Raw genomic sequence first — 15,669 nt, forward strand, 5'->3', positions numbered from 1 at the left:
GTTCAAGAATATCTAAGAACATTTATAATATTTGTGTTTATGTTGTGTGTAAAATAGTAAGTAGAGACAATGGTATTAATAATAATAACAATAAACGCAAAATAAAGGGATTGTTGTGGTTGTTATGTTTATATAGATATTGGGTGACCAGGTACAAAGTATGATTCTCCCATCTCATACCAAGACTCTTCCAAATCTATCACGTTATCTACTACTATCTGTATAAGCAATAGACGCACTCTTACCTCGCAACTGTGACCGAAACAGATGGCTGCAAAGAATAATAAATGAAGCACCACTTGTCTTTAAATCTTGCACTTTATCACCTTGTTTAAATGGTATCTTTCGACTTCTCAGCTTCATTACTCGATACAATTGTTTATGGTGTCTTGGTGGCACTTGACACTTATGTTGCATTCTGGGACACATCGGGATATGGAGATATAACATACTTGGGTAGCCTGTGTCATTTTCAACACAGGAAACCCATAAAATCAAATATCTACAAAGAGATGTTTGTAACGACTGATTAATGAAATTTCTCTCACATTTTTGATACTTTTGCCATTGATATTATTGATCTGAAATGGAGATTTTTAAACAATGATGAGAAATTAGACAGAAAATTTCAGAAAATACATTTGATGGCTGTGCCCACATTACTTAGAGTTCAGCCGGTCAGCGGGTTCTTAATAGCAGCTGTTTTCCTATCGAGGAGTAAAGAAAAAGAGACGCTCTCTTCTAATTATTTGACCTAAAAACACAACATCAGCGCACTTCTTTTACTAAAAGGATATATACCTGAGGTGTATTCATATCCTGGAAGAGTAAACCAAGCATGGCTTTGAGGTGAGTACGAAAGATCGGCAGAAAATTATCCGAGAAGACGTCAAAATGGCGCTGGAAAAGAAATGTTTTCTACCGTCGACTTTAATAACAATCGCTTTAAGGACATCACATAAACATTGCTATCTTTTTTTACAGGAAAAAATAAATATTCTCTCTTCCTGGCATCGGTAGCTTGGGTTCTCCACGTCGTTAAAATTAAATAAAAACACGAAAAACAAAAAAGCGCAAACCATGAAAGCAAGTTTATGTAAACGAAAACATACAGCAGTTAAATTGAGATCGAGTGACATTCTTGATTTTTATGCCCAAAAATAATGCTTTAGTGTGTTCCGAAATTATTTTCTGGTAAGATACTCTTTCTCGACATTAAAAGTAAGGAATATGTTGAATTTTTTTTTGAGGAAAATAACCTTATTTTACAATGCTTCTTCATTCAAATTTCAATTTTTTTCCTGATCCGCACGTAATACGTGATGTATTATTAACTGATCAAAGCAAGAGATAAAATTCTGAGACTAGCTGACTATCGTAGCTTGGAGGTATATTGCTTATATTAAGCGTTCACAACAATAATTATTTACATGGTGACGTTGAACAAATAATGACGAGGTTGCATTTTTGCTGATCAATTTTTGTGTTGTCGTGAAAAAGTCCCTTCAAGCATTGAAAGATAAAGCTTAGAAAATCCTTTTAACAGCCACTTAGAAACTAAAAGCTTTACTTTTCATGGATATTTCAGTTAAGAATACTGTATACAAAGAAGCATTTCTCTAATATGCTACAAAATTAATGTTGTCTATTGAAAATATAGACGTCTGTGTATCATACTTCAAAGATTATTTAATAAAACAATAAGGTCCCTGAATTTTGTGAATGGTTATTTTTCACTGCAATTTTACTTTCCTACAATAATATGTTTGCTTATATACCCAGTACATATGAAGTGAAAATTTGTGATACCAATAGGAAATTAATTTGTGGATGTGACAATTATTCTTTTGACAGATGTCAGACAGACGAATTTTAATATTCAGATTTATTTTCACCTGCTTTTTTGATGACAGGGTTCATGTTTGCACTTGGAATGTTAAAACAACACAACCTCCAGAAGTGGACTTGAGAGAGCTTCTTCATCTTGATAATGAAGAAGACATCCCAGACATTGTTGCTGTTGGGTAAGTATACATTTATTTATTTATTATTTATTATTTATTTATCTATTTATTTTATTTATTCATTTTATTTATATTGAAATGAATTCAGAATGTATTAAAAAATTTAGCATAAAACTAGATACTTTAAAAAAAAGTATATGTACAAACCTATGTTGTTGCATAATTATTTATAATAATAATATATTTTGTAGTACCAAACACAGAAAACTTTTGAATTTCTTTTATATTTAATGATGAGCACACAAATTAAGAAAAATACTGTATTTTCCTTATGAATACATGCATGCAGAAAAAATTATGAGGATGAGGATGTTTGATTCTCTTAATATGAAACATGGGTTTTAAACTGTTAATCAGAGCGGGAATTATATTTGAATTATTTTACAATTGTAAATAAAAAATACTGAACCCAAGACACATCAGACTTTGTCATCCCATTATGTTAGATGTTATTCATTTTTCAATTTTTGACACAAAAGAAGTAAGTGCAATATTAATAATACTATCTTCAATGTCTGTCAGACTACAGGAAGTGGATGCCAAGCCACAGTCACTTCTTATTGAGTACATCAAAGAGAACTCTTGGGTAAAGATCCTACAAGCATATTTGGGTGCATATGGTCTCATCAAGGTAAATATTTATCTATTTATTTATCAACAATATTTATACAGAGGTGTCCAGTTCAGCAAAGCTGGTTTGAATAGGGCTCTGTTTAAATTAAACTTACAGACAAAAAATATAATACAGAATACAAAAATTAAAGATATAGAAAGTACTAAGATTAAAACACTTAGCATGTAGTATTGCATGGAGTACAGGGTTAATTTTTAGCGAGATCTAAAATGCTTTTTAAGGCCAGACTTGAAATTATCTTGTTAAGTCATGTACCTTCCTCAGGTCCAGCAGAAGGCTGTTTGAGATCTTTGTACCACTGAAACTAAAGGAGCCCTGATGTTTAGCGTATATTAAGCATATATTTAGATTATAATGCCAATGGCTAATAGAGCCACCTCTGCATGTCATTAAAATGCACAAGTGACATAATCATGAAGCTAGGATTTACAGTTTTTTTTTCAGTTAAGACTATAATTATGATAATTAATTAATGAGATGTATGTAAGCTGAGAAATAGACCTTATGTGACAATGTTTTCCCAATTCAGCGTGACAAACCTCCAGATGATTCCTTTTGCTTTGTTTTAACTCTTCAAAAAATTCATTAGTCTCCCAAAGGAATAACAATGGTATCCCAACGAGTTTCAAAACAATAGCTGTTTATTCCACCAGGGGTTTGTCAATCACACTAATCATAAGGATTAAGTCATTCACAATTATTCTTGTTAATTCAAAATTTCAAAATGGTGCAAAAGAGGCAACAAGGAAGTGATTCCTCCATGAATATTTCTCAGTGTGATTTTTATGAAATATATTGTTTTTTTAGCTTCGTTCCATACGAATGCTTGGCATGGTCCATCTTATTTCTGTTCACTCAAGACATTTACCTTATGTCCGTGAAATACGACCAGGATACTGCAAGACTGCATTTTTAGGACTCCTGGTGAGTATAGATCAGAATAAAATGATGCTCATTTGTCAATTAAATCTGCTTTAACCCTCCCCCTCCCCTACAGGGCATAAAATGACAGCCAGACATATGGCAATGTCCAGCCAGAACTGGAACTCGTTTGGTTTTTAAAATATTTGCCTCACGGTCGTTTTGACTAGTAACATTTAGCCAGAAATGAGTTGTGACTAAGCTAAAACTAATTTAGCCTGTGATGATGACTGGCGACTGATGGGCCATTGTTTTTAAAAGCCCTGCCCTACCCTTTGTCACCCTCTGTGAACCAAAAGTGGCTTACCCATGGACTGCTCTCTACCACCATCACCTGTTTGGGGAAGTAAGGTGGAGTAGTGTGCATCTTTGCCACCATGATGTTTGGTCCTTTCCCTTGCCTTGACGATTTTTCTCTGGGTACAGTATACTCTGGTTTTTGCCTTTTAGATATTATTAACTATCACCATCTGTTATTGGTTTTTAGGGAACAAAAGGAGCTATTGCAATGAGATTTTCTATATATGGTGAAACATTCTGCTTCATTAACAGCCATTTTGCTGCTCATGCTGAATACACAGAACACAGAAACATGGTAGATAATAAATTTAGTAAATGTTTCCTACATTAGAAAAAAGATTAAAGGATTGTTCCTTGACTGCCATGCTTAAGCACTCTGCTCTCATGGTGCTTAATTAGCAACATTCAGCAAGCATTAAAACTTGATGTAAGCATGCTGATGTTCGAAGCGTGACCAGCTGATTTTTGACTGGCGGCAGTGAAAAACTAAATTTCAGCATTCAACTTGCAGCTACAGAAGGGGCCGTGGAACCGGTATAAATGCATAGATTTGATTTTTAATACTGTTATTAAGTTATTGTTGTGATTTTTTCCAGTGCCCCCCACAGATTTTCAGCTTCCGCCGCCCCTGACAGAGTTAGCATGTTCATGAAAATAGTAGTAACACATTGTTGTTATTCATAGGAGACACAGACTGTTGAGGATTATATCACATTTCCAAACTGTACACCACAAAAAATAAATGAACACAGGTAAGGAGCTAGAATATAAACACCAATAAAATTATATTTATTGATATTATACCTAAATAATAATGAATAAAAGGAAGAAAAAAAGGAAGAATAGAAGGATGAATAGAAAAATGAATAGAAGAATGAACAGATGGAAAGGAGAATGTTGGAAGACTTATGGATGGATGGACGGACAGACACATGGATGGGATTGATGGATAGAATGAATGGACACATAGATGAGTTAAAGGATAGGTGGAGGGATGAGATGGACACATGGATGGGTGAGAGGATAGATGGGATTGATGGATTGAAATGCATGGATAGGTAAAAGGATAAATGCATGAATTAGATGTATGTATGCATGCATGCATGGATGGAAGGGTCAAGCTCTTCTCTAGATTTTGAAATTGAAGCTCTTAGACCTTATATTATCCCTCCCTCTCAATTCTGTATATTCAAATCACGTTTTCTTTGATCTATAGCTGACATGGTTACGATCATTCCCCCAAAAATAACTTAAGACTGACATCATTGTTGGCCATCCTGGTTGCCATAGTAACAACAACAAAAACCAAGATCGCACCTAGCCATAGAGACCAGCAGTAACAAACCATTTAACATGACAATTTGTTTTTTCTTTTTTTCTTCACAGTTATATCTTCTGGTTTGGAGACTTCAATTACAGGATCAATGAATCTGCAGAAAACATCAAAGCACTGTGCAGTCAACAGCAGTACTCCACTTTATGGGAGCATGACCAGGTAACATCCATTCCCCCTCCCCCCTCCCTCCCCCATCCAGGGGATTGAGAAGTCAGTGGGGTGGGGTTAGGCAGGGCATGTGATAGTCTTCGGTTGGTTATGTCTCGATTTATTTGTTTTATCTTGACTCTATACTACATGTATTGATCAGTACGCAAACTGATATATATCTGGCGTACATGTGTATATATATACGATTACAGTCATGTGATTACTATAACGTAACTAGTTAAACAAAGATGCATTGTCACACAATATCATATAATGTTACATCCTCCTCTCAACGAACTACAAGTCAAACTTTGTTGTTGGTTTGACAACCCGTCCATATCTAGTTGTGTAGTTTGAGGGCGTGTCCATGCCACTAGTACTTTGTGGTACTTGGTCATCTGCTGGTGGCTTTGGTGGTGTATCTTGCTTTTGTACTGCTGTATCCGGTCGCAAGTCAGACCTTGTTCTGCGATATACAGTTTCATTATCATGCCTTTTCACAAGGTACGACCTTGGTTCTCTAGCTTGTTGCTGTACTACTGCTGGCTCCCATGTCTTCCATCTGTGATCATACATGCGCACTGGTTGCCCACCATATAAGGGTTGTTGTACTCTTCCAGTGGTACGGTTATAGTATTTACTCTGCTGTTCTTGTCGGTCAAGTAGACTCTCTCTGATCTGGTCCCTATCATTTCCAGTCTGGAATGCTCTTTGTGCAGCTGGTAAAGTGGTCTTGAACTTTCGACTGTTAAGAAGTTCTGCTGGTGACTTGAGGTTATTGTTGACTGGTGTTGTCCTGTACGAAAGGATCCCCAAGTATGGGTCCTCACCTCGCTCGTCACACTTCTTCAGGATGTTTTTTATGGTTTGCACCATTCTCTCAGCAAAACCGTTTGACTGTGGGTACAAAGGTGAGCTTGTCACATGATCTATACCATATGTTGCTGTAAACGAACTGAATTCTCTGCAGTTGTACTGCGGTCCGTTGTCAGTTATAAGGCGTGATGGAATACCATGCTCTGCGAATATACTCTTCAGGTGGCTGATGACGGCTGCTGAGGTAGTACCTGTGAGGTAACGTATGACTGGGAACTTGCTGTATTGGTCAGCCACTAGTAGGTAGTGCTTACCTTTTGAACTTGAACATTTGAATTTGAACATACCATTAATGCTTCTATGCTATTTGATATTTTTTATTCCAAACTGTCTAATGTAGTTAATAAGCATATTCCTATTAGGGAACTTAGTAAAAATGATGTAAGGCAATTATGTAAACCATGGATAACTAAAGGAATTAAAGTATCAATTAAAATTAAAAATAAACTGTATAAGAAATATATTAAAACCAAATCTTTGTATTATTTTGATAAATTCAAAATATACAGAAATAAGCTTAATCACCTTATAAAATTATCAAAAACTCGATATTATAATAACTATTTTATATCCAATAGAACTAATATTAAGAACGTTTGGAAAGGAATTAAAGATATTATTGGTTTTAAACATGGATTATCTAATCTGCCTTCTAAATTACTAACATCTAATAATGTTGAGTTAACTGATTGTAAGAGTATAGCAAATCATTTTAATGAATTTTTTACTAATATTGGTACTAATCTTGCTAGTTCAGTCCCAAAAAGCAATGTATCTCCATTGAGTTATTTGCCTCAAAAGTCACTTAACAGCATTTTTCTAACTCCTGTTACACTTAAAGAAATAGAGGATGAAATAGATAAACTGAACCCTTTAAAGAGCACTGGGCCCTTCAGTATACCTGTTGCAGTTTTAAAATCTATTAAACATCTTATCTCAAAACCTCTTAAACGTATTTTTGATAACTCTTTTTCTTCTGGAATTGTTCCTGAAAGTTTCAAATTAGCTAGGGTCATTCCTGTGTTTAAAAAGGGTTCTCAAGTCAATGTTAATAACTACCGTCCTATTTCCCTTCTTTCAGTTTTCAATAGAATTCTTGAAAAACTTATGTTTGACAGACTTATTAACTTTGTCAATAAAGAAGCTGTTTTATCTCATAAGCAATTTGGTTTTCGACCAAAGCATTCCACTTTACAGGCTGTTCTTTCCATAACAGATAATATACAAAATGCTATTGAAGACAACATCTATTCTTGTGGAATTTTTCTTGACCTTAGCAAAGCTTTTGATACTGTTAATCATCAACTTTTACTCCAAAAACTAGATTATTATGGAATACGTGGGTTAGCAGGTAAATGGTTTGAATCATACCTCCATAATAGACGACAATTTACTTCTCTTGGAAGCACCTGTTCCGAAATTTTACCTATATCTTGTGGTGTTCCTCAAGGTTCAGTTCTTGGACCCATTCTTTTTCTCTTGTATATAAATGATTTCTCTAAATCATCCAATAAATTCTCTTTTCATTTATTTGCTGATGACAGCAATCTTTTTTATGCTAATAAGAGTTTAAAATCTCTAGAATTGATCATTAATAATCAATTATCTGATGTGCACACCTGGCTTTGTGCTAATAAACTTTCCTTGAATATTGAAAAATCAAATTTTATTATTTTTCATCCAGCTCAAAAGAAATTGTTATATGATGTTCAGCTTCAGATAGATAATCAACCTCTTCAGCGGGAGTATCAAATTAAATATTTAGGTGTCACGATTGATAGCCACCTTACTTGGAAATCACATATTTCATTTATTTCAAATAAAATAAAACGCAGCATTGGAATAATAGCCAAGGCTCGCCATTATGTCAATTTGGATATTCTAATTAACATATATTATTCTTTAATATATCCTTATTTAACCTATGGTATTGTAGTGTGGGGACACACTTATAACACAACACTTGATCCTTTGTTTATTCTCCAAAAGAAAGTTCTACGTCTAATGACCTTTGCTGACTACAATGCCCATACTCATCCTATTTTCATTAATTTAAAAATTCTCAAGCTTTGTGACTTGGTCTACTTTCATACTGCTGTTTTTATGCATGATTTTTATTCTGGAAATTTACCTATTTACTTTAAGTCATTTTTTCACTCGGTAAGCATGAAACATTCTTACAATACAAGATTTGCTTCTAAAACTTCTTTTTCCCTACCAAAAATTAGAACCAATTATGGAAAATTTAATATAAAATATGCTGGCGCTAAAGTTTGGAATTCTGTTGAGGAGTGCTTAAAACCATATAGCAAAGATAGGTTCAAGAAATCCTTAAAAGAAAAATTACTGCAGGCTTATTCTTCTTCTAATTAAAATAAAATAAAATAAAATAAAAAAGTGTTATCTATACCAACTTATGAAATGATAATCTTAATAGATCAAAATTTTGTTAATTACTAAAAATTTTCTTTTTTCTATTTATTGTAACAATCTAAAATGAACTGATCCATTTCCTATTTGTCTAATTTTCTTTTTTGTTTTTTTTTTCTTATTGTATTTGTCAGTATTGATTATTAACTTATACTTAGTTGTTTTTTTTTAAGTAATTTTTTTTTCTTTTTTTCTTGCACTATATAATTTTACTCATTCTCTTCCTGTACCAAATTTGCAATTATTTTTCATGTCAAGCTGTCTGCCTAGGTTAGCCTCATGGTTATTGCAGATAGCCTGTACCTTATAATTCGTTATATACACATTGTATTAGTTCTATTTTACTTTTTGGTACAATAAAATATGTATGTATGTATGTATGTATGTACCTTTGTACTCAAACATGTCAGAACTGAGTGTTTCCCATGGTCGGCTGGGTGTATCAGCTTGCAAGATTGGTTCTCTTTGGTTCTTTTTTTGATATCTCTGACATGGTTCACATTGTTCAACTATTTGCGTTATATCTTTCGTTATTCCAGGCCAGAATACACATGATCGTGCTCTGAGAAGGCACTTTTCGATGCCTAGGTGGCCTTGGTGGAGGGCGCGTAAGATGTCAGCACGTAGCTTGGGTGGGACGATGATTCGGTCTTGCTTAAGGAGGATACCATCTTCGATAGTAAGCTCTTCTCGAAAATTCCAATAGTCTAGTAGAGCTGCTGGACAATTACCTTTCTGATCAGGCCATCCTCTAAACACGGTTTCTCTGAGAAGCGACATGGTAGAATCCCTTGCTGTCTCTTCTCTGATCTGTTTAAGTTTTGTAGGCGAGGCAGGTAGGGTCTTTGTGATGCAGTGGACATCTATTCTTGGTAGTTCTCCAATGGTTGGCCCTGTTTGTGGAGTGATTCTCGAGAGGGCGTCTGCAATGGGGACATTAGCTCCTTTAACGTATGTAACTGTGACGTCATACTTCAATGCGCGGAGCACCAATCGTTGTAGCCTCGGGGGGCAGCTAGCGAGTTTCTTTTTGAAGATTGACTCAAGAGGTTTGTGGTCAGTTTCTATCTTGCAGTGCTTCCCATATATAAAATAATGAAATCTTTCTAGGCCCCATACCACGCCTAGCGTCTCTCTCTCAATGTTACTGTAGTTTGATTCTGTATCTGTGAGTGCTTTCGATGCGTAGCATACTGGTTGGCCATTTTGTAGGAGGACTGCGCCTAGTCCCTTCTGCGACGCATCTGTTTGAATAGTTGTCTCAGCATTCTTGTCGAAGTACCGGAGTATTGGAGCTGATGCGATTTCTTTCTTGACATCCTGGAAGGCTTTATCCTGTTCTGTATCCCAAACAAAAGCTGTTTCAGCTTTGGTCAGTTCTCTTAGTGGTGCTGTGATTGTCGCTAGACGGCTGGAGTACCTTGTCAAGTAATTAACAAGGCCCAAGAAGCTCTGTAAATCCTTGACGCTTTGCGGTGGTTGCATGTTCAATATGGCTGATATTTTCTTTGTATCTGGCTTAATCCCTTCAGGTGTCCATGTGTGTCCAAAAAAACTCACTTCTTTGCATTTGACTTGCACTTTGTCTTTATTGAACTTTATGCCCTTCTCTCTTGCGCGGCACATTAATTTGGCTAAGTTGTCGTCATGTTCTTTCTCTGTTTTGCCATACACGAAGTTGTCGTCGGCGATGCCTGTAACATCTTGCAGGCCTTCTAGGGATGAGTCGAGTTCCTTTTGGAAAATGTCTTGCGATACGTTTAGTCCAAATGGCATTCGCGTGAATCGATACCGGCCGAATGGGGTGTTAAACGTGGTGAGCAGCGAGCTCTCTTTGTCAAGAGGCACATGCCAGTAGCCCTTCGTGGCATCAACAATACTAAAGAATTTAGCATTATGTAGTTGGCTTACTACATCGTCTATCGTCCTAGAGTGGTAGTGCTCTCGCTTTACCCATTTGTTGAGGTCCCTGGGGTCCAGGCACACTCTTAGCTTTGTTATCTCACCCTTGTCGTTGACTGTCTCGTTCAGGACTACACTGTTGACCCAGTCTGTAGGCTCATTTACTGCTTCTATAACTCCAAGTTCCTCCATGTTGTCAAGTTCGGCTTTGAAACGTTCGCGTAAATGTATAGGTACTGCTCTAGGAGGGTGAACGACCGGCTCTGCTCTTGTGTCCAAGGTGATGTGGTATGGCTTCATTTCAAAGGTACCAATACCTTCAAAACGGTCTTTGTATTCATGTATGAGTCTCTCTTTGGTTAGAGGACGGTTGTCTTGCAACTTTCCTTTTTGCTTGTTGAATGTTTCAATGCTGCAGTTGATTGTAACGAGTCCAAGTTGTTCGCACGTGTTGCATCCAAGCATGGCAGGCCCTTGTACATCTGTTACAGTAAAGGGTACCTTCGTAGTATTCCCATTGTAGTGTACGTACAGTTCACATGTACCGATACAACGGATTTCCTGTCCACCATACGCGGTCAGAATATGTGGTGGCCCGAGTACTTTATCTTTCGGTAAAGCGATTATCTTGTCGAAGTCTGTTTTAGACATAACATTGGTCTCTGCGCCCGTATCAAGTTTACATGATAACCTTGTCATTTTCTTGTGGAATGGCCTTGTTGTGACGTTAACGGTTGTAATCACTTTGTTGCGACTTGAACTCTGTAACCCGTCGACTTCAAGCGATCCCATAAAGAATCTTTTAAAATCTTCTTCACAGTGTTCAGGACTTGGTTCCTCGTTTATTTCGTGTACTTGTCTGCGCTTGTTACACATCTTACTGAAATGTCCTCGTCTGTGGCAGTAATGACATTCGACACCGCTGGCGGGGCATTTCCGGTTTGCTGTGTGCTGTTCATTACCGCAACGGTGACACGTGGACTTGGTCGTCGATTTAGTTTCTTTATTCGTAGGGTACTGTTCATACTTGCGTTGATTTTGCGTTTGTCGCTGTGGACCCTTTAGAGCATTTACTTCATGGCTTGCGTTGCTCATCGCGACAAGTTGTTCACGTGTTGCTTCTTCGGTTCGTGCGATTTCCCTCGCTCTCTGGAACGTCAATGAATTTCCCTCTGCAATGCATTTCTTTCTAACAGTCTCATAGCCAGTGCCAAAAACTAGAGTGTCTCTCAGCATTTCATCTCGTAGTTCGACGGGAAATCCACAACTTTGTACGATGAGTTGTGCTTCTGTCAGAAAGACGTCTAGCGGTCTGCCGTTTTGTCTCACATTACGTAAATTAAATCTGTTCAAGATATGGTTTGCTTGTGGCTTAACATGATCCTCAAATCTCTTCCAATATCCATTTATGTCCTTGTGCTCTTCCTCGTCCAATGTCCAAGTGTTGTATAGATCTAGTCCATAGTCTCCTGACCATAACAGTAGGTAGTTAATCCTTTGCTCTTTAGTTTTGCCCTTCAATGGCCCATCAAACATGAGTTCGCATTTCTGTTTAAAACGCTTGAAACAGTTATATAAATCTGGTCCAGACGACCAATCCATCTTTGGGGCTTCGAAGCCTGAAAGATCTCCCATTCTCGTACTGGATTTGCTGAACAATACGATGTATATACTACTGAATACGATGATGCGTGGCGGCGACTTGAAAATTGACCTCGGTGTTATCGTTGTGTAATCCCCGTGTGTAATCTCTCGAAGACTTGGCTTTACAAATAGGTTCTTCGAAGTAAGTTAACTGATCCCGGTTCTGACATCCATGTGATAGTCTTCGGTTGGTTATGTCTCGATTTATTTGTTTTATCTTGACTCTATACTACATGTATTGATCAGTACGCAAACTGATATATATCTGGCGTACATGTGTATATATATACGATTACAGTCATGTGATTACTATAACGTAACTAGTTAAACAAAGATGCATTGTCACACAATATCATATAATGTTACAGGGCATAAGAGGAGAATTTGCTTAACATTGTGACATAATGATCATATTTTAAGTCCCAAATAATACTTACTCTGTAAAGTATGTGATAGATGAGAGTGGTAAGCCGAGTGGAATGGGCTCGGAAATCATATAAGAACATGCGTAATAGGTTAATTACGAGCCTTGTATGAAACGACTGAAGAAGAGGGCCAATGGGCCTTTCACAACATCAAGTTGCGTAGAAAATGAGCCAGCTCAACTAGAAACCGTGGACAGCTGTTTTGGCCTGTATTGGGCCTCGTCAGCATGGTGTATCTAGTGAGCTGGTAGAATCCCACAAGAAGTAGTACATGAGAGGTGAGGTGGTAAGCCATGTGGAATGGGCTCGGAAATCATATGAGAACATGCGTAATATTTAAATCATGTTCCTTATAAGGCTTGTAATTTACCTAAATTACACATGTTCTGTAAAGCATTAGCCATGCACTTTTTTCCCCTGCTAGTAGATCAGATGAGTGGAAAAGGTGCCATCTCTGCTCATTTCCTAGTGGGATAGAATAGAACCTCTGCTCAAAGAGTAAATAATACTATACCTTGACCATGCAGATAGTGGATTCGACTGTCAAGATATAAGGGGGGAGGGCCAGGGGGTAGGATGTAAGACTTAATACAAAAATATGACTGCAGTATGTATGTTTAGAATACAAGTCATATGCTTAACAGAAATTTCAGATCTTGGCCCCATTTGCAGAGATCGAGTAAAAGAAAGAGGAGAATATTATTTGCTACTTGGGAGGGAGGGGATGGGGAGGCTTGTATAGTGATTTCCTTTCTTAACATTGTACAAATTTTTAATAAACTAATGAATGCAACCAAGATGCTAATGTTATATTTTATTGTGTTTTAGTTACTCAGTAGTCAGAAGGAAAACTTGTGTTTTGTTGGCTTCAAAGAGGGTCCCCTGTCTTTTCCACCTACCTACAAATACAACGTTGGAACCAATGACTGGGACACAGAAAGGCAAGTACTGGCTAGTTATAGTTTCACTATTGCTGGCTTTCACTTCACTTCATTCCTTGTCTCGTGCGGAATGTTCATCAGCAAGTTTTCAATATAATTCTTTCTGACTGACAGCACATGGTGGTCGGTGTTTGACCACCATGTGGAGCAGATAATGAAAGGAGGAGGAGGAGGAAGATAAATAGTAAAGAAATTCTATGATTTCTTGCCTCTCTTAGGGCAAAAATCTGTCATAAAAGTAACATGCAAAATTCAAGAATCAGCAAAGTCTAAGCAGAAGCCTGCATGGTTGCAAAAAAATAGAAATTGAAAAAAATAAAGATACCATGATAATATTACTACATGATTATGATGATGGGGAAGCACAGGTGGTGTGCGCTGCTATGGCGTTGTGTCTCACCAATACGACCAAGGTTTCGTGCTTGGTGCTTGGTGTCGTATGCAAGTAGAGTTGTTTGTTGGTAATTTCCTATGCTTCGAGGGTTTTTCTCCGGGTTCTCCAATTTTCCACCTTCCTTAAACATCAACTCCTAAATTCTAATTTGGTACTTTCACTTAGTTTGGAGCCTACAGTAGCTCTGTAGTGATTGTCTCACGCTGTGATATGACAGCCAAAGCTTAGTAGATTTTTATGATACCTATTGATGAGGATGTTTATATGATTTAGAAGAACTGTTAATTAACTACACAATATTAAGTAATCATGGTTTATGATGCACAATGATTTTTACGAGGGTGACAAAATTTTCAACAAAAATATTTTATGTTTACAGTGGTAAATTTAGAAAACCAGCTTGGACTGACAGAGTCTTGTGGAAAGAAAAACAAGAAAAAGCAAACACAGTTCAACTGATAACATATAAATCACATGATCAGTACATGACAAGCGACCATAAACCCGTCAGTGCTTTATTAAGCATCGATATGCAGGTTAGTCAATGAAATATTTAACAATTTATTATTCACCAAAGTGAATATCGGGGAATATTTAAGCCCTGTTTACACTGGTGATTTTTGCTGCGATTTTTGCTGCGATTTTTACTGCGATTTTTGAGGCCACTCTCAGAAATATAAAATCTTTTGTCTCATCCTTCAAAAGAGACATTTGTCTAGGAAAATCTTGGTATCCTGAAAAAAACTTTACAAGTAAATTATTTACCATTATTTATTATGGACAAAATCGCAAAAAAAATCGCTAGTGTAAACAAGCCTTTACCAAGCCATGAGTGACCTGACATGCTGCTATACTACCCTTAATTTTCCTTTCCAAGGCTACAGTATTGGAACATTCTAAGCTAATTAGTTATCTGAGAAGCTGTTGGCCAACCATTTACCATTCTTCATTTCACGGCTTTAGTGAACGATTCAGTAATAAAGCACAAAGGAAGTACCAAAAGCACTCAAGGAGTGTAAAAAGCACTTGCCTATGGCTCATGCTTCTCTTCGCACTTCTTTCTTGCTTACAGTACATCACCTCCTGCTTTATTACTGAATGGAACATGGATAAAACTGTTTTTGTTAATTAGAAAATAAAGCTGGCTGTAAGAATCCAGTGCAGTAAAAGGAGCTTACTCTGACTATATCATTGTCATTACAATATCATTTTGTGTTTTGATTATGTATTTCTTATTACTCCAAGGAGTCTATGACTGACCTTGAAAACCCAATTGAGTGGAAGATGGACTTGATGAGCATGCCTTGGTATGGCAATGAGGTAAGCTGTCAGTAGTAAATAAACCAACAACCACTGAACCAATGAAAATTCATGCTGACAATGCATTGTGCAGTAACGTGCGTGGGGGTTCACAGAAGAGAAGCATGTTTGGAGAAGGACAATGCGTTATTGTCAGAGTGTTTCTCAACTCTTCTTTAGTATTCTGCCTGTCCCAAAGTGCTTTATAACTGCACACAGGTCAGTAAGCACAGATCAGCTAGTTTTTTTTCATGAAAAAACAAATCATAATTTATTAGTACTAATAAGTCTTGGTTAATTTGGACATGAATAACATAACTGTGCTTTGTTCTTTCATATACCATGCACCACAAACCAATCAGAAAGTCTTATAACAGTTATTTTATAATTATG

General features: G+C 36.7%; 1 protein-coding gene and 1 long non-coding RNA gene across 3 annotated transcripts in view; one reads left to right on the top strand and one right to left on the bottom strand.

Annotated features, from left to right (window-relative positions):
- Positions 1-663: 663 nt before the first annotated feature.
- LOC148909685 (phosphatidylinositol 4,5-bisphosphate 5-phosphatase A-like) overlaps positions 664-15,669 on the top strand; it is a 67,148-nt gene continuing 52,142 nt past the window's right edge. For both annotated transcript variants that reach the window (XR_016120163.1, XM_089032338.1), the window contains exons 1-10: positions 664-849; positions 1,914-2,024; positions 2,547-2,655; positions 3,466-3,582; positions 4,067-4,174; positions 4,564-4,631; positions 5,266-5,374; positions 13,471-13,583; positions 14,357-14,513; positions 15,223-15,297. Coding sequence is in view for 1 of the 2 variants with exons in the window: in XM_089032338.1 (XP_088888464.1) it covers positions 839-849; positions 1,914-2,024; positions 2,547-2,655; positions 3,466-3,582; positions 4,067-4,174; positions 4,564-4,631; positions 5,266-5,374; positions 13,471-13,583; positions 14,357-14,513; positions 15,223-15,297 (978 nt within the window). In the remaining variant the exon portion in view is untranslated. The remainder of the gene's footprint in view (positions 850-1,913; positions 2,025-2,546; positions 2,656-3,465; positions 3,583-4,066; positions 4,175-4,563; positions 4,632-5,265; positions 5,375-13,470; positions 13,584-14,356; positions 14,514-15,222; positions 15,298-15,669) is intronic.
- On the bottom strand, positions 2,389-4,057 carry LOC148909686 (uncharacterized). The gene is made up of 4 exons (XR_016120164.1): positions 3,887-4,057; positions 3,527-3,579; positions 2,914-2,962; positions 2,389-2,619 (listed from the first exon to the last, which is right to left on the bottom strand). It is a non-coding gene; the product is annotated as an uncharacterized LOC148909686 (long non-coding RNA).

The sequence above is a fragment of the Actinia tenebrosa genome, unplaced genomic scaffold (genome assembly GCF_029948245.1).
Source record: "Actinia tenebrosa isolate PJP-AT-01 unplaced genomic scaffold, QUT_ActTen_1.0 PGA_scaffold1__47_contigs__length_23844297, whole genome shotgun sequence".
Classification (NCBI taxonomy): Eukaryota; Metazoa; Cnidaria; class Anthozoa; order Actiniaria; family Actiniidae; genus Actinia; species Actinia tenebrosa.